Raw genomic sequence first — 19,309 nt, forward strand, 5'->3', positions numbered from 1 at the left:
CGGGTACATATTTTTGGATTTGTCGATATTTCGACCCAGTTGCATGGATCGTGGTCACGACGGGACCGGTATAGTTATTTTGCACATGAGACTTAACACCTACGCTTCATGTTTATGGACTAGGGACTTTTTGTAGGACGTGTTCAGGTGGACCCACCTGCTTGGTCCGTAAATTATTTCTATAAAAAATGGTGATCTCTAATGTATGTTGTTTATAAACACTGTATGTTAATCTCTAAAATGCATTTTTGTTGTTACAGGTAGAAGGTATGCGGGCTAAAAAGATACCCGCTGCCTTGCTACTGTTGCTATTCGCAATAGACTCCTTACACGCCAACAGGAGGAAGCAAAAGGAGAAAGTCATACAGACAACCACAAACATTTGCGACATAAGCGATCGAGACTCCAAAGTGCACTGCTACTGTGAGAACAGTCCTGAAATAAACGAGGCAATTAAAACAGAATGCTGGGTATTCAACGGCGGTATAGACAAGACAGATCCTTTATGGCCCAGTTTCACTTCGCAGACAAATATAGAAACGTTGGCTTTCAACGTTAGAGCGGACGGGGGATTAAGCTTCGTGCCAACGAAGGTTTTAAGATACTTACGCAAATTGAAGCACTTTAGCATAAAGTACAGCTCGATACTTAAAATTGAGAGCAACACTTTTGTTAACTTAACCTCAATACAAGAAATGACCTTGACGAAAAACCAAATTGTCGTCTTAAGTAAAAATGCTTTTTATAACCTACCTAACCTAACAATACTCACGCTAGATGAAAATCGATTGAAAAAACTCGAGACAGATACGTTTTATGAGCTACCAGCCTTACAAAAACTATTTTTAACTAGTAATAACATAAGTGTCATAGAAGACGGTGCTTTTCGGCATCTAGTAAATTTATTAGAACTAGAACTGGATAGGAATAATGTAAGTGACCTGAAAAAGGAGTGTTTCGATGGGCTCGCAAATTTGAGACGTCTAGACTTAAGGAGAAATAAAATTGGCGTGCTAAATTCATTTACATTTATTGAATTGTGGAACCTCCAGGAGCTGTTATTAGATTATAACGAGATTTATATATTAGCTCAGAGGACTTTTGATGGATTGTCCCAGTTGAAGAAATTGAGCATCAGTCACAACAAGTTGGTGACTTTAACCGATGGATTATTTGAAGGAGTTCGGGGATTATCAGCGTTAGATTTGAGGCATAACAAGCTAAAAAGGTTTACAATGGAAAACCTACGACCGATTTACGACAATTTGAAGATGCAGAAAAGCTTCATTTATTTGGAAGGTATGTTCTAAATTAAATTCTTAGAATACAATTACTTGTATTGCTTCTGATTTTAATGTACAGTTATCTCTAAACTAAATTGACATGCCTAAAAGTAGAACTTTCCTTATCACACTGGATCGAAACGAAAGGTTAGTTAGTTAAGTTATTAACATGGCAGAATTGGCACCATCATATAAAACCACACCATAAAACGTTACTACGAATATACTACGACTGTACGATAATAAACACATCGCCATCTGCCCCAAAGTAAGCGTAGCTTGTGTTATGGCTACTAAGATGACTGAATTAATATTTTTATGAATAATATACATAAATACTTAAAAAATACAAATACACCCAGGCACTGAAAAACATTCAGTTTTCTATTAGTTACGTATATATTTTTAGCTTAAACAAATGATTATATTATATACCTATCTTTGCAAATCGCGAGACTTTGGAGCTTTTTATTTATTGAGAATAAATACCAATCAGTGAGATTTGTTTATATAGGAAAAATAAATAAAAATACGTTTTTTGTTATACGTGAATAATTAGATAAATTTGATGTTTTAGCGGTGTTAACTGTCATCATTCCTATTGAAAAATAATTTAATTTCAAAATACAATAGAACTTATCAATAACAATTAGATAATGTTCTATTATATTCGATGACATTTAAATAATATTTTGTCTATTCAAAATATGTTGATCATCCAAAATTGCGGTTTTACTACACGTTTCCATTGTTTGAATGCTCTATGAAAACACAATGCAATACGATTAAAAACTAAACTAACTTAGATGTGATGAATATAGTTATAAAATGACTATATACTCACATTGTCGAATAAAACAATTTTAAAGCCATCTAATAAGAACATCAACTCCAACCTAAACTTTTTTATCGGTGATGTATATAGGAGTAACTCTTATCTAGGACTTTTCTGTAGGCTTACGTATATTTTTTACGTATAACAAATTATTAATTGTATGTGGCCTAATATATATACTACGACAATACACACATCGCCATCTAGCTACAAAGTAAGCGTAGTTTGTATTATGGGTAATAAGATGATGGGTATTCTATGAATAATATACAAAAATACTTATAATATTCCGATAAGCAACCAGATACTGAAAAACATTCATGTTCATCACGCAAACATTTTCCGTAGTGATAACCCTTGACTCAGAAAGCAGGGTCACTGCCCACTGCGCCAATCGGTCGTCTATTAATACTGAACTGCTAGTATTTTTCTTCTATTGTATAGTATATGAGTAAATAGCTTAATATTTATTAATTAATAGAGAAATATATGGTTCAAATTGATATATTGATTGTATAGTAAATGAGTAAATAGCTTAATATTTATTAATTAATTGAGAAATATATGGTTCAAATTGAATGAAGACTGGTGGACCAAGCAGTTGCCCTGCCCGATAAAGCATCGCCATGACAGGGTTCAACTGTTTTTTAAACCAACTAAAAACCCATTGAATATTGACACAAAACTTCATCAAAACGGTCCAGCTGTGTTGACGTACAAAAGAATAATATAAATTGTTATCGTTTTTAGTATTTTTCTCCGTTTAAACCTTTCCTTGACTTCGAAAGATATTTCAAGGCTTAAAGTAGCCAAATCTGTCTAGCCCTTCCGAAGTTTCAGTGAGACCAACGAACAGAAATTCACTTTTGTATGCCACGATAATATATGATAGCTTTATTCTAAAACATAACTTGTTATGCTTTGAATTGATAATTTACCCATTTTGGAAGCTGGTTGATGAAAATTCAACTAAAATCGTATTCAACCTCTCAGTTGAAATATTCTAATTTAGATGGAATTTCACGAAATTAAACGGAATGTTCCATTTAATTAGCTGTGTAAATTCCCTCTCATTTTAAGTAATAAGCGAAATTAATTATTCGCAATAAACGTAATATCTTTTCCAACTATTTAAAATACTTTCCCATTTTATAAATTTCCATTCCGAGAAGGTCTTATACAAAAGTCAATTAGACTTGGTATCTGACGCGAGAGTTCATTAGTTCAATTAAAGATTAATTAAGGCACGATTGTTGCAGGAAACGAATTCGACTGCGATTGCCATCTGGCATGGATGCATAAGCTCCGGCATGAAGCTAAGAGTATCAAAGTGAGGACGTCTTTAGAAAATTTCATTTGCAAATTTAGCTCTGATCCGGCATTAAATTCTCATCTCACTTATTACGAAAGAATGAGTACAAGTAATAATTTAGATGAGATAGAGAAGATACGGAATAACATAGATGGTCCTGATGAGTTAAGTGATGATGGTGATGATACTTATCTTGAAGAACCGAAGAAAATAAAGGCTGACAATGAAAGGACTTTGTTACAAATACCAGTGGAATTGCTACCTTGCCCAGCTGAAGTGAAAAGCGTTACGGATCGCACATACACCTATCCATCACAAAATGAAGCAAAAGATTATAGAAATCTTATACAGGCATCATCTACGTTGTCTATAGATAAGAATCATTTAGTTTTTATACTTCTGTTGTATTTATTGGTTACTTGATTTTGAGTTTCTTCTGAGAATCATTTCAAACTATAAGAATATGTTCTAAAATAATTTTCAATGAAATTTTAAGATATTCCTTATTTAAACTGTACGTTATTCTAGTCGCAGAACAATGTTTTTTTTTGTATTTTACGAATACAATATTGGTTTTAGATATTAAAGCAGGGTTTACATTAAACTGTGGTGTTGGGTGGTGATTCTTCAGTAAGCTAGCAGGAGCCGATTTTTGTTGAAATTGAAATTTTGTAGACTCGTCCATTAGGAGGACGTCATGGTATTCAGGTATTTTTTTTATACATTACATTTTTTTGTACATTGAGTTTGCAACTAATTACCCAATACGACAGCATTATGAATTTTTTATTATAATTATAAAAATATAAATATTCACTTAGCCTTTTGATGCACGTATAACATCGAATGTGAACCCGGCGTAAGTTTAAGCAGTCAATTTACCAGCTGATTTGTGTATTTCATTAAAATAATGTGTAATATTGCCATCTATAAAATTTTTGCAATAGTCTAATATTAAGTACCATTTTCAAACCAAATAGATGTATTGAAGAATTTATTAGGAACAAGTTATTTCATTTAAATAATATCCGTAACTTTATTATGTACTTACGTAAATTGACAAAGAAATTATAATGTATGTAAGTATTGTAAATATAAATAAGAATTTTGTAAAGAAATGTGATATAAGTGTAAGTAAATGTACGAAATATAATAATTTAAATGTTGATTTTGATATTTCTAAAAGAAAAAAAAACTTAACTGTTTAAAACTTATATTTCTTCTTGTTGCTAATATTACAATTATATGGAATAAAATTATGTAAATATTTTGTTTTGATATTGGAGGTAACCGTACATATTTTGTATATATAGTTGTATAGAATAAGTTGATGGGATTTTATTATAGATAACATTTGATTTAATTTGAAATGATTGTTTACATACCTACGTATTAAAATGATATAGGACACGTGACTGTTTTATTTACCACCAATTAAAAATAATTCCACCAACAACATTTTCATTTAAAATGTTGCCATGACGAAACCATATGCCTCGCTCTGTCGAAAAGCTCTACAAGGCCTAACTTCACAAAATCTACACTCTAGTCAAAGTAACTTGGCCATTTCGATTGAATGTTGCCACCACTGACGCGTGCTCCGTTCTACTGGACTCATATTTAATTCCTCAAAGAGTTTTCGAGTCCTTAAAAGCTTCTTAGGAACACTTTACACACGAACTTCTTAGGTGGGAAAAATTATACGCTATGCCTTTGCCCCTCAGACTCTCAGGTTTCAATTTGTTACTCTGCCTATAAATTGTATTGTGTTAGCAACTACAATGCATAAAAAAGTATTCAAAGGAGGAAACAAGATATAATCTTTTTTCTATATCTATATATATAAAAGAGGATGTTTGTATATATGTCATCGATAAACTCAGAAACTATTTGACCGATCATTATGAAAATTGGTATGCTTATGTATTTTTTCACGGAGAAGGTTTATATGCTATGCCCATTGATGTAACTCCCCACCAGGCGGCGCTGTCAAGTATCGACTTCCGCCCCGTTCAACCGATTGTCATAAAAATTGGTATGACCATGTATTTTTCCACGGAGAAAACGAACATGCTATGTCCATTGATGTAACTCCCCACCAGACGGCGCTGTCAAGTATCGACTTCCGCCCCGTTCAACCGATTGTCATAAAAATTGGTATGACCATGTATTTTTCCTCGGAGAAAACGAACATGCTATGTCCATTGATGTAACTCCCCACCAGGCGGCGCTGTCAAGTATCGACTTCCGCCCCGTTCAACCGATTGTCATAAAAATTGGTATGACCATGTATTTTTCCACGGAGAATGTAAATATGATATATATAGATTCTTGGAAGTGTTAGAAGTAATATGGGATACTTTTTATCCCGTCATTAAGCTCGGTTCCTTTGGGAGAGGGGATGAGTGTTTGACGATTTAACATCATAACTGCGACAAATTAGAACCGATTTAAATAATTATTTTTGTACTATACAGGTATATGTGTTTAATTGTGTGCCCAAACTGTGGTTGGAGATAGACGACAGAACTCCTCAGCGGACAGCAGCAATTTAATGCCACATCAAAAAACAAACGCAGACGAAGTCGCGGGCAACAGCTAGTCTCTCATAAAATGAAACTCTTTAGAACGTAAAATATAAATTAAATTTTAGGTAACATTTCATTTCAACCAACTAAAAAAGAGATAATGTATTACGCCAATTTCACACACTACCAGATTAATTACCTATTGGGTTAGGTATGTTAATGGAAAATATGTAGGTATATCAAGTATTTTTTTTTAACTCTACTTTAATTTTTTCTGGTAACTTTGAATTATAATAGTAGAATGTTATATAGATATTTCGTTCAGATTTTTATCAAATTTCTTGCTATTAAAAGTAAATCTACATTTAAAGTTTAATTTAAATGTAGACTTACATATAATTTTATCACCTTGTTGCAGTTTCACGTAGGTCAATAAACATGGGCAGATATCAACTCAAATAGCAGATGTTATTTATATAAAGCGTTCCTATACAAATAATAAACTTCGCATATTGTATACAAGTATTTAATAGATTTCCTGTATTATTTCCTTTATTATTTGCTAGACACGTTATTGGTCTGTGAATTGTTTGTTTATTATTTGCTAGAGACGTTATTCTTTAGTGAATTGTTTGTTTGTTATCAAACAAACCACTCCACCAATTAATTTAGTACATAATTTATAGCCTGCATCTTGGAGTCAGTCGTAACCTTTTATTCAGAAAAAACTAATCTTAACATAAAATCAGACACAAAGATAGACTATACCTACATTAACACAATTTTATTATGATGGTTTCACTCCCAAGAACCGGGATAACATAAATTCTAGGGTCATCGTGGTGGACTACGGCCTTAACAACTACTCATTGTGGGAGATAACCCGTGCCTTGTAGGAGGCCGGTAATGGGTCGATACGTGGATGATGATGAGGCAAAACTTAATGCCTCGAGGCATTTACTACCAGTCAACCTTTGGAAATGTGGACAGGGTTTTACTACGAGTATTTGTGCATAGATATAGAAGACTTAAAACGTAAAAATTACAAAAAAAACAAAACTGTGCGATGTAAGATTTTGCAGTATGTAAAAAGAAAAATATTTATTAGGAAACATAATTTAGGGCATAAAATAAGACACTAACGTAATAAAGATTAAATATACCATGAATAAATAATATAACAAACAAATATACTATGACAGTACACACATCGCTATCAAGAGATTACTTTGTATAATACACGTCAACAACACGTGAATATAATACACATCAATGCTTATAATATACAGATAAACACCCAGACACTGAAAAACATTCCTCACACAAACATTCTCAGTTGTAGGATTCGAACCCACGGCCTTGGACATAGAAAGCATGGTTGCTGCCCACTGGAACAAACGACTGTCGAATACATAGTTACACACTATGAATACCTAACTTACATTAACTTTAATGAAGAATTTTGAAGGTCCAAATAGAGTTTAAATACATGAGATTTTAAAATGTTTAATGACGGTGTTTGAAGTATGTTTTGAGGACGTGCGTTCCACAGTTTAATTGCAGTAACCGTGAAAGAATCTGAATATAACAACGAGTTACATTCAGGAAAGAAAAGTTATGGTCTGTGAACTAAAATTGCCATTACTTGCCTGTTTATGGAATATTCTACATAAAATATATTACGAAGATAACCATTGATGTAGAAAAAACCGAGCACAATATCTTCCTCTTGATTATTGTAACAATATCCTTCTTTATAGGAACGTGTTCAAGCATGTTCGAGCAAGCAGGATGTTGCTTCATAATACTCGCTGGGTAATCTTTTGTATGTTTTTATAATATTATGAAGGTAATGTGGGCGAAATATTATGCAGATGAAGCCGGAAATTAAGGTGGTAAGTGATGTGAAATGAGGAGTACTTAGGATAAGGAATCATCATATTATATTCTCTTAAGTTCGAGGGATTTCAGAAGAATTTCTAATTTTGGTCTGATTAACCTAACATCTTACATATTGGATGAATGTAGTATAAGATTGAAGCTTGCTAACCTAGAAGTACTTGATTCTTCCACTCACAGAGAAGATCGCTTGAACGCCGCTTATTTGATTTTTATTTGTATTTTTTTTTTATATTCTATCACAATAAAGACTTTATTTATCCATCTATTTGAATAGTAAGGATGTTTTTTTTATCTAAACCCCCAATCCCTTTTTATAAGTAACGAGCAGGCATGATAAAAGTCCTCAGACCCAAAGGGATATGAAATTTTAAGCCTTACCTTCATACCTACAGAATTTTGACTCAGGACGGTACGATACCTGGGTCTAGCCTAAATTTTTAGATATTGGATTTTGTTTATGAAGTTTCCAGAAATAATCTATTGCTACGAATACGCGTTGCCACTTCCACAGTGGCGTGCATATAAGGTATGCACAGAAAATCTCCAGTTCGAGTTATAAAAACTTAAGGGTAGGCTTTTTATAATTCTTACAATGCCTATCCTTAAGTTTTTAATGACTCGTTCTGGAGACTTTCCTTACTTTATATCATCTGCATACCCTGTGCTTCCCTCTATGTACGCCACTGCACTCCCGTGCATAGTGGATCAAGCTAAGATCATTATAACTAACACATAGAAATAAAGGTTAAAACTCTCAATCAGAGTTGAAACATTTATCATGAGCTGGAAATTAAGATGATGATGATGTATGAACCACATTCGCGGCTCACTGAAGCTTAGTGAAGTTAAACATTAAACGTGAGCTCAAAACAGTAATGCAAGTTGGAAAGCATGGTGGAAGCGCATTGTCCTAAATTTTATCCATTCACTATTTCTGTGGAGGAATCTGTGTAGTTTCATGTATAATTTTTTAACGATATGGAACTTTATAAAAACGTACAATGACCATTTATATACTGTTTACCCGCCAAAACCAGGCAAATCTGCCCGGTGCAATTTATAATTTCATCGATTTTCACCTAACCACACAGATCTTTCAAATTGCATTCAATTGCTATGCAGTATTGCTTCTACACCGGAGCTTCCTTAGGAGATGCTGATTTTACAATGCAAAGTTGCCAATTCTTGTATATCATTAACTTTCGCAAATAAACGCCTATTTCAATTCAATCTTGTAAAAAATGGTATAAAAAATAACCAAAAGAATCTCAACAAATTGGTATATAATTGGGGAAATTTAAACCTCCCCATGTGAGATAAATTTCGTTGCGGGTCGAAGGTATACTGGACCTAAATAAATAATTCAATAGCAGGTGTTATTTCTACTTGAGCCCTCCGCCTCGAAAGTCAGGTCAGAATTAACGATCTGAGGATTTGGTTTGTATAAATAACTTGGTAATTCTATATTTTTAAAAAACTTTCTACTAGTAGTACGACGATAAAAAGTTTCATTAAATAACTTTTAAAGACTGCCTAGTGGTAATGGTCATCTAACTCACGGGGAGCTAACTAGTTGTTCCCCAACAACATTTATAACAAAGGAAAAAATCGTGAGAAAACCCGCATGCCTAAGTTTTCCATATTGTTTTTAAAGTCTTCAAATCTGCACTTGGTCAACTTGGACTACCCTTTTTTTTAATTTTTTTTCACGTGGGGAAATCCTCATTTTTGGTGATTACGTCGGATTCGTACCGACTAAAACCCCATGTTGTTCCTACCAGTCGCCTGGTGGCTGGGCCACGGGAACGCTTTCGCCCGCTTCCGCCAGAACCGGGAACACCAGGTGCGCCTTCCAACCCGAGGTCTTATCTCCAACGGGTGAAGGATTCATGGTGGACTACCCTCTCTTAACCCTTCTCATTCTGAGAGAAGAGCGGTGCACTGACTGGACCGATAATAAGTTAATAATGAGAACTTATTAATCCAAAAATCAAGGGCATACAGAATCTTCATTCAGTCATTATTGCATGCAGTGCATTGTATCCAAAAATAGTGAAAACGCCCCGCGCTCGGCTCACTTAACAACCGCGGAATGTTTCTAGCTTACAAACTTTTCCCATTTTCCCCATTTTATGGTAAACGTTTAGAAAATTATCTAATGCTGGAATGAAGTGACCGGCCGTTGAGAAACACTAGTAAAGTTGAGTGGTTTTTGATGCTTCAATATTAGTCGTTTACACGGTATCTGTATGATCTTAATACTGTTTTATAAATTAAAAAAAAAAAAAACTTTTTTGTTTTTAAACGCCTACCTTTATAATTCTGTTTTATTAATTAACACAATTAATTACACTTTTTTATTTAATTTTAAATAGCAACGTCTAGTTTTACATAAACTATTCCTTTCTTAATAAGCTTAAAATATACTGTTTTTTTATTATTATACGGGACTTTCATCCAACACCAATATGCCAGCTTCATCATCCCTTAAGTAAGTTAGATAACAAAACTTAATAACTATAATAACACCCACTACATAATATAAATGTAATAGATACGACCTGTTACTCCAGCTTACGCGAAAATAACAAAATCAACTCTTAGTTAAAAGTAAAATAATATTCAGCTGCAGCGAAGTTCACGTTTAATTAAAATAAATATAGTTCAGGTAGCAAAAATTTGACTATGTAGAGAAATAATATGCGCTTAAAAGCTCTCCCATTGAGTGGGTATTTTATTAAACTAAGCAATTTTCGAAGGGACGTTTAACACAGAAAATTTAGGGGCAGAATTACGGGTGGAAAACTAAATTGCTAATGATAATGTGGGGCGCGACCTTACATGAGGGCGTATTCCGATTTTACACAAAGTTACCTACAGATTTTATCTAAAACTAGTTTTAGTTTTGACGTTCATGTTTCGACTCATGAAAAACATTTTCATTTTGGGTAAATTTGAAATTTGGGCAAAGTTATTTAATATTTTTAAAGAGAATATTTGGCATGTTCGAATAGGATACGTTAAATACGTACAAGTTACGTTGTTATACGCGTTTATGAACTTTAAATTCCTGGTAATAAGGTTCTTTGTAGCAATATCTTTGTCTATTAATATTCTGTATTAAACAATTAAGGTAGCCAGTGATTCATGGGTAGGAATTTTGTTTAAATACGGATATAAAACACGATTGAAACGTTTGTATTTCAATAGAATTTTGTTAAAGTACTCGTAGCTAGGTAAAAAGAAACAGAATCCAGTTACATTCCTTAGAATAAAATATTGTTACGACAAAGTCGAATCACAAATATTGATCAATCATTAGTTATTATAGCCGATGGTTTTTCACTTATCACTAGTCAGGCCATCTGCAGCAAATACCTACTACTACAAGAAAAATCAATACTGCATAATATAAAAACGAAGAGTTTGTTTGGTTGGACACAGTAATCTTAGGAACGATACGAACGATATACGAGTATGTCTATCTTTTAGAGTTATATAAATTTAACCTTTTTATTGGAAATAAAATTTGTTCTAAATTAATGCATTATGTATTGTTTTTAAAAACATGACATTTATCCTAATAAATACGATTTTTATTATATATATTTCACAAAATAATTCTTTTAGGAAATACATTCGATTGAAAAATTATTTTTAAAAACTACACCCGATTTCAAGGATAAGAATTCGTGGTCAGAAGTTAGTAAATATACACAGAAACAAGTATTTAAAAACCCTGTATTTCCTCAAAATTTAAAAGCATCCGTTTTTTTTGGAATAAAATTTAAAATGGTAGCCTAAATTCTTCCAAAAATCACTGTATCTAAAAAAATACTCTAACAAATTGGTTTATCAACCTGACTGACCATTCCCCGGCGTATGTGGAGCACTACGTTATCGTAAATCCTATTAAAACTGCAGATCGGTTTTACTGTCAATAAAAGTTAGAGATTTACATAAAAATTGATAGGGACATTTTCCACAAGGTACGCGTAAAATGAATTGTATGACATAAAACTCTGAAACACCTTGATTGACGTCACATTATGCAGTTACGATATAGTTATTGTAAGAAATAAATTTAAATACGGATTTCGTAGTATCAGCTCATTACAAGTGTTACGTGCAAGGATTCGAAATTTAATCTTCTCTTCAGTACAAAGTTCCAGAACACACTTCCAAATATAAAATTTTAGACCACAAAGCTGCTATTACGACTTAACTATTAGTGTAGCGCACGCCAAATAATGACATATATATATGTATATAGGCAAACTTTTGCTAGTTTGGGTTACATTATAGGCAATTTTTATGGATCTTCATTTATTTTTTCAAATAATTTATAGCTTTTGTTCTACGTGATAGTTTAACTTTCCTTTTGTGATGAAATGATTAAAATTGGTCCAGTTTTAATCATTTCTTCAGGAGCCACGAAGTTGTCACGAAATTCCACCTCATATTATATATATATCGCCTCTTACGATTAGGCGATATTATGTCGAACGCTTGTCAGAAAGCAGAAAAAAAGCTTTAACGTCAGTAAAATATTTAAAATCTCTAAAAATTAATCTTGTATGTACAATCACAATTGAAATAATAATTAAACGTTAAAAAATATGACCTTTGCAAATGTTACGTGCCAACTCGTAGTTACGGGTAAGTAATTTCAACGAGAATGGCCGTGATTTTTTTGCAAATGAGTGCGGTGAAATTGCTTATTTTCGTACGAGAGCCGGTGGGTACATTTCAGGAGGTGCTTGGTAAGTCTGTTATTCTGTAAATTGGTACATAGCCGTTTATCCATCAAGTTACCTGAGTATGGTAAACTGACCGTATTTTGTTAATTAGGAGGGGAAAATCCTCATAGACATCGATACTGGATAGTGCTAGACTCTTTCCGGAAAACCTCTCCTGCGTTCTATGCGTTTGTGTACCGGTAAAGAGGACCTATCTGCTACTCTTGAGCTCTACATTTAAGGTTCCGTAGTATTCCAGATTAGATTTCTTAGTTTAAATAATCGATAATATTTAAGCTAGGATATGTTTTTGTTTTCCCTCAGACCAATAGTACCAAATGATTGAGTTAAAAATAATCAACATGATAGCCATATCACGTAATTAGCAAGTGACAAGACAGTTATCTGGTAAAAGTTAAATGCGCAGTAAAAGTGTGGCATTTTATTGAATCTAAAAATATAATAGTTCTTACTTGGTACTTACTGTACAGGATATGAATCACTGGTGTATGGCTATAGGTTTAATATTTTTGTCTCTCCCTCTGTGTGTGTATGTATGATATAAATGAAATTTTTGCATCGCATATGTTTTATATTGAAGTAGTTCTGTTATGAAATATATCTTATTGGATGCGACTTTGTATAAGAATATTTAATGTTTTGGTTATTAATCTTTCCTCTTGGAAATACTTAGATGAGTCCAGAGCCTCCACGAGATCAATATAAATCGATCATCTGGTGATTGAAATCAATTGAAATGCAGCCAAAATCTCCCAATAAGATGACAATTTTAAAGTTACAAAAATCCAAAGTGATTGAAATAGGGAATGGATTCTGAGACCTTTTTTGCATTACGTCTTTCGAAAGGTAGAATCAAAAAGTCTCAGTTTTTATTAAACCTAAGCAAATTTACCCACGGTCTCTTGGGTCATTCCATGACCCGAAGTGGAAATTCGTATTTGCACCTCGGTGAGCGAGGCCCATAATTCGGTAGGCCTGGTAATGTTAAATTAAATTGTTACATCTGCAGTGTACGAATTCCGTTCTCAAATATTTAGATTCGGAGAATCACATTCCATAATTTTTATGTAGGGTTTCACGTGTTTGGTTATTAAAAAAAAAAATATAATTTATTTGATAATCATTTCAACCGTAGAAAAACCAGCTGTATTTGTTAAAATATAAAATAAAACATCTTTTGTTTTTTTTTGTACATTATTTCAAAAAACAGTCAATGGGTGGAGAAATTTTTTAAGGTTCCGTACCCAAAAGGTAAAAGGCTGTTTGTCCGTCTGTGTCACATGAGATAGTCTATAGCTGAGTTGAAATTTTCACACATAATAAACAACGTGTAAATGAAAACCGAAATAAAACTTCATAGGCTTCATAACACTTGAAAACTTAGGTATACATTCGGCACGACTCATATTATTCAAGTATTTAACATTTTTACATCTTCTCCTCTTCCTTATGAAATATACTTATGCATCATTTAATATTGTTTCGTAAATCGGTTACACGTTGCATAAGATATAAGTATAACTGTTGCTAGTAAAATTTAAAAAAATAAATATTTAAAGGAACTCATATCATAAAGGGTCATGATTTATTTATCGTTTTCATAGATAACGATACGGAACCCTCCGTGTGCGAGCCCGAAGCTAACCCGAACAGAAGCTCCAGGATAATGTTTGTCATGTGTTTTTTTTAATGAACAAAACATTGACAGCCTGGCTGAAGACACTAACCTATGAAGAAACTGAGGCGCTTCTTCAGTTTATTTCTATTTAAAATGTAATGGATATAGACGCACTTAATAACATATACACACACACTGACACACCATACTCATCAAGACACATTACTCAATCGTTTTATTTTATTATTTTGTCTTGTCTTTGCTTTGGAAGAGTGAGGCCTCCTGACACAGGTATTTTGATGCTTACTAGGAGGTCTTCACAACATGTATCATTTACAATGTAAGAAACGAAATAAATGATTTTTTGTTTTTAATTTATGTGTGGCACAACCAAGTAAAATGTTTCAGCTCAGCATTACGCTACATGCTCTACTGAGCATAAAAGCATGCAGCGTTGATTTTCAGCTGAAACCCCAGTCCCGGTGACGCCTCGCAAATAATTATTCTTCCTCTAGGGCTAACAAGACAAATGCGTACAAATTTTCTCTTTACACGCTAGTTACGGCAAAAAAATTTGGCCATTGCTCCCTTTCATTACAAGGTAAGGTGGAGGTGACTTCAAACTTCAATAAATTTGCGAGAATTTTTGATAATGAATGTGGTTCGAACGCAAGGTATCATTACACCGGTGGGGAGAAAAATAACTTTTATTTCAATTTTAATTGCTCTAAAAATGTATTTTCAAGTATCGTGTAAGATAAGGGAGTCTACGCGAAACTACAATTATTGTTTTCTTATCTCAAGGATGAAGCACGAAGTATAATGTAACTATGCTATAGTATAAACTTCAATCTATACTATTCTTCTGTATTAAGCAGCTTTCCATAAATTGTTAAGTTTCTGGATTGGAGTTAAGGTTATGCATTCAACATTTTCTGCTTAGGTTACAGCTCGGAATCTCAGTTCTTAAAACGAAGACTTTCTTGAATAGCTATTTTCTAAAGTTGAACTGCAGAGGGTTTCTTCAAAGTGACTAATGCTTAATTTTAAGTGGCTTAGTGGTAATATTCTGAAGGACTTTTATTTCGCTATTTTGAGTCTAAGTTTGGGCTAATTGGTAGTGGGTTGGCATAATATTTCTAAAGAAGTATTATGCCATAGCCCAATATTCCATTTCTTTCCAACGGTTTTAATGTAAATGTAGTTAATTCCATCATCATCATGTCAACCCTTTACCGGCCACAGGGCACGGATCTCCTTCCACAACGAGAAGGGTTTCGGGCGTAGTAGGTACACCACGCTGGCCCATTGCGGATTGTTGAACTTCACACACCTTTGAGAACATAAATAGTAAATTATTAACTAACTAAAATTTACACGCAAACGCAACAATATAGAACGAAGAATATTTCATAATAAAATCTTCATTTACGTTAATATTCAAAGTATTTCATTGGGATATGAAGGAAGGGTCCCCGAGTTCAAGCTGTAATTTCAAAGGAGAAAATACTGCTAACTAATTAAAACGGTGCTAAAGTTCGGCCCTTAGGGGCTCGTAAAAACTTTACATTTAGTTAGAACTTTAAGAAACGTTAGAAAGTTCACTAAGACAGCGAGTAAAGGGTAAAATTAAATCGATTTCAGTAAGAGACCCGTTAGATAATGTAACTACTGTTTCTTCCATAAGCATGAATGTTAAAATAAGTAAACAAATAATAAATAAAAAAATATATATACGCACAAAAACCATACAATACGCACATCGCCATCTAGCCTTTAATAAAGCGTAGCTTGTGTTATGGGTACTAAAATGAAAGATGAATATTTTTATGAATAATAAACACATATAAAATTTCATGTTCATCACACAAACATGTTCCAACTGTGGGAATCGAACCCACAGCATTGGACTCAGAACGCAGGGTTGTTGCCCACTGCGCCGATCGGCCTTCAATAAGTTGAATATATTAAATTAGCAGTAAATGAATAAGGTTGATTTTTTCACTACGCGTGAGAAGTTACAGTGCACAAATGTTAATGAACACAGGTGCATTCTCTATTCCCACACTTTTATAGGCTGATGAGAAATCAGCTCGACAGGACCGGAAATAGTTCAGGAGCAGGAGTGACTGAACGTGCTTTCCGAGGCACACGAGTGAATCACCGTTAATTTTTAAACTCCGAGCTGGAACTAAGAATGTCTTGATAGAAAAACCCAATAGTACACATTGACCGACTGGGGAATCGACCTCTTAGTCTGCAGTCGAACATATCCACCACTATACCATTAGGGCAGTTAAATTAATAGAAATAGTAAAAATACTATAAACGCTCGAATACAAGGGGTTTCACTTTCTAGACCCATAGTAGAATCTGGCGTTAAGCTCAATCTCGAATCGCGCCATTATCAAAACAGATTTTGGTCTGGTGTCAAGGCTTTAGCCGTGGCTAGTTACTACCCTACCGACAAAGACGTACCGCCAAACGAGATAGTCTTACGGTACGATACCGCGTTGAAAAAGGGCCACAATCCTAAATAATATTTGTGTTTAAGATGTAATACACCCGCTTTTGCCCGCTGAATTTAAAAAAATCTTAAACTAAAACAAGCTACTTTAAAGAATACTCAAACCACTTTCGGTGTGCCTGTAATTTTTTAATCCATAGTGTTAGGTTTAGGAGACCAACTGACTCTGTGCATGGGGACATGCACAAGGTCAGGATGGTCGAGTGTTAGGTTTTATTTTGCGTAATATTAAAAGCAATCCACCTTCGTTTATTTTATAATTTAATGGAAATGAAAAGTGGGTAGTTGAAAAACAAAAGGTGGAAATGAAAAGTGGGTAGTTAAAAAACAAAAGGGAAAAGGGGGTTCGAGTCAGTGCGGGCATCAAGAACGGGTGTGTGTCGTGGTGACGAAAACGAAAAGAAATTAATAGATTGTATGGTGTATGCAAACAACGGAGTTTTATTAATCGAGAGGTTCTCCTTACAATACTTTAAAACAAAAATATAACCGTATTGAAAACTTTTGAACATCTGAAGTCGATTGAAAAATATTAATCAAACCATACAGCATATTAAGTGTTTATATTTGTATGGTGACATAATTATGATACTTCTGGATAATAGCAAATTAAACTTAACGTTCATCGTAGGTATAAACATATTTTTGCAGTGATCATTTTGAGAAAATCCCAGTTCTAGTGGTTCGCGCTTGACCTAGAAACTTCAAAGTTGATAGCCCACCTGCTCGTTAGAGCACTTGTTCATGGATGAAAAGGCGTTTATAGGTAAGTGAGTAACTTAAAAAGGAGTTTCAGTGTAGTCTTTTAACGGAAATTCCAGTTCTTTCTAAAGAAGATGAAATAAGCTTTGCATGATAAACACGCGATCAAATCAGAAATGTGGAGATTCGTAGAAGAACCAGAGTTACCGACATAGCTCAACGAGTCGCGAAGCTGAAGTGGCACTGGGCCGGGCACATAGTTCGGAGAAAGAATGGACGTTGGGGTCCCAACGTGCTGGAATGGCAGCCCCGAACTGGTAACCGCAGCGTTGGTCGACCCCCAACGAGGTGGACAGACGACATTAAGCGCGTCGCAGGTAGTCGCTGGATCCAAGCGGCACAGAACCGTGGAGTTTGGAACTCCTTACAAAAGACCTATGTCCAAGTGTAAATAAATATTAATATATATCGACATTTACCACACATAGCCACCTAGCCCCAAAGTAACCGTAGCTTATGTTGTGTTGTGTGTTACTAAGATGACATGAGTTTTTTCATGAATAACTAACAAGCTGGCCCGGCGAACTTCGAACCGAGGATAATTTTTTTTTTAATGAATGTTATATTTTAATACTTATTATCCTATTCCGGACTAAGAAGAATCCAAAAAAATCAAATATCATAAAAATTGGTCCAGCCGTTCTTGAGTTATAAATGGTGTAACTAACACAACTTCCTTTTATATATATAGACGCGCTGTCCCGGCGAACTTCGTACCGCGGATCATTTGATATATATGTCAGTAGGTTGGTAACTAGCCACGGCCTAAGAGAATATTCTGAAATAATAAATTTCCACATCAATCTTACCGGGAATCGAATCTGGGATCTCCAACTCTGGGAAAACCACAGCGCTCAACGCAGCACTAAAGAGTAGATATTTTTCACAGGGGCAGGTCAAAAACTGTAACGTATTCTGTATAGGTCCCGATGATTATGTCTTACTTGTGATTATACTTGTCAAAGCCCACTTACCCGCATTGGAGCAGCGTGGTGCGTCTATGCTCTAAAAACATCTCTCCTTTTAAAAACCAGACCTGTCATCAGTAGTGAAACGTTAATAGGCTGGTGATGGTGATATTGTAACAAAATAAAATGCAATATACCTACATAGGCTCGAAGTACAAGCATATTCTTCTCGTTTAAAAGTGTTTCTACCAAGTTAGGTACACATTTATATCGTCCTACGTAAATATCCCCAGAATTTGCATTCATAGATTGCTAACATATCGACATGTCTGAAGGCGTATCAAAGAGAGAATGATGTAGGTGGTATTACGAGGAAAAATACGAACAATTTTTCCATTTGGATAGCTTAGATCTTACGCTTTCATCCACTATGTTTGCGATCATACAATATATATGTTAATGCTAGTAAAGTTTTAGAGTTTTTATGTTAACTTAAGCAATAATAAATATTTATTATTATCATCGTCATGTCAATCAATGGCATCTACTGTTGGACATAAGTCTTGTGTAGGGAGTTCTTAATAATCTTGTGTCGTTTTGGTACAGCTACTCTCCGCAACTAGCTTGATGTCATCGAAACGAACGAATGGAACGATGCGTTTTCTGGTGTGAGGTCGCTTTTCCAGCACCTTGGGACCTCAACGTCCATCAGTCCTCGAAGCTATGTTTAATATAAGTATGGAGAGAAATAAATAAAAATGGGTAATAAATAAGCAAAATATAAAAAATGGTTACGTTAACAAAATAAAATTAAAATATTTAAAGAATAAAATTAACCTGAAATAAGCATTACTATTGTTCTTTCTTTCTATTT

At 34.0% G+C, this 19,309-nt stretch overlaps 1 protein-coding gene across 1 annotated transcript; it reads left to right on the forward strand.

The window, feature by feature from the left end:
* The first annotated feature begins 269 nt into the window (after positions 1 to 269).
* Positions 270 to 4,186, forward strand: LOC120631536 (connectin-like). The gene is made up of 2 exons (XM_039901164.1): positions 270 to 1,299; positions 3,378 to 4,186. Exons 1-2 carry the CDS (start codon positions 270 to 272, stop codon positions 3,851 to 3,853), a joined length of 1,506 nt encoding a protein of 501 aa, XP_039757098.1. The 3' UTR covers positions 3,854 to 4,186.
* The last annotated feature ends 15,123 nt before the right edge of the window (positions 4,187 to 19,309 follow it).

This window comes from Pararge aegeria, chromosome 18 (assembly GCF_905163445.1).
Source record: "Pararge aegeria chromosome 18, ilParAegt1.1, whole genome shotgun sequence".
Taxonomy (NCBI): Eukaryota; Metazoa; Arthropoda; class Insecta; order Lepidoptera; family Nymphalidae; genus Pararge; species Pararge aegeria.

Bases quoted from the DNA above. Each gene is read 5' to 3' on its own strand.
- LOC120631536 (XM_039901164.1), top strand. From the start codon at position 270: ATGCGGGCTAAAAAGATACCCGCTGCCTTGCTACTGTTGCTATTCGCA. The intron at 1,300-3,377 runs GTATGTTCTAAA...CGATTGTTGCAG, and splicing joins AAGCTTCATTTATTTGGAAG to GAAACGAATTCGACTGCGAT.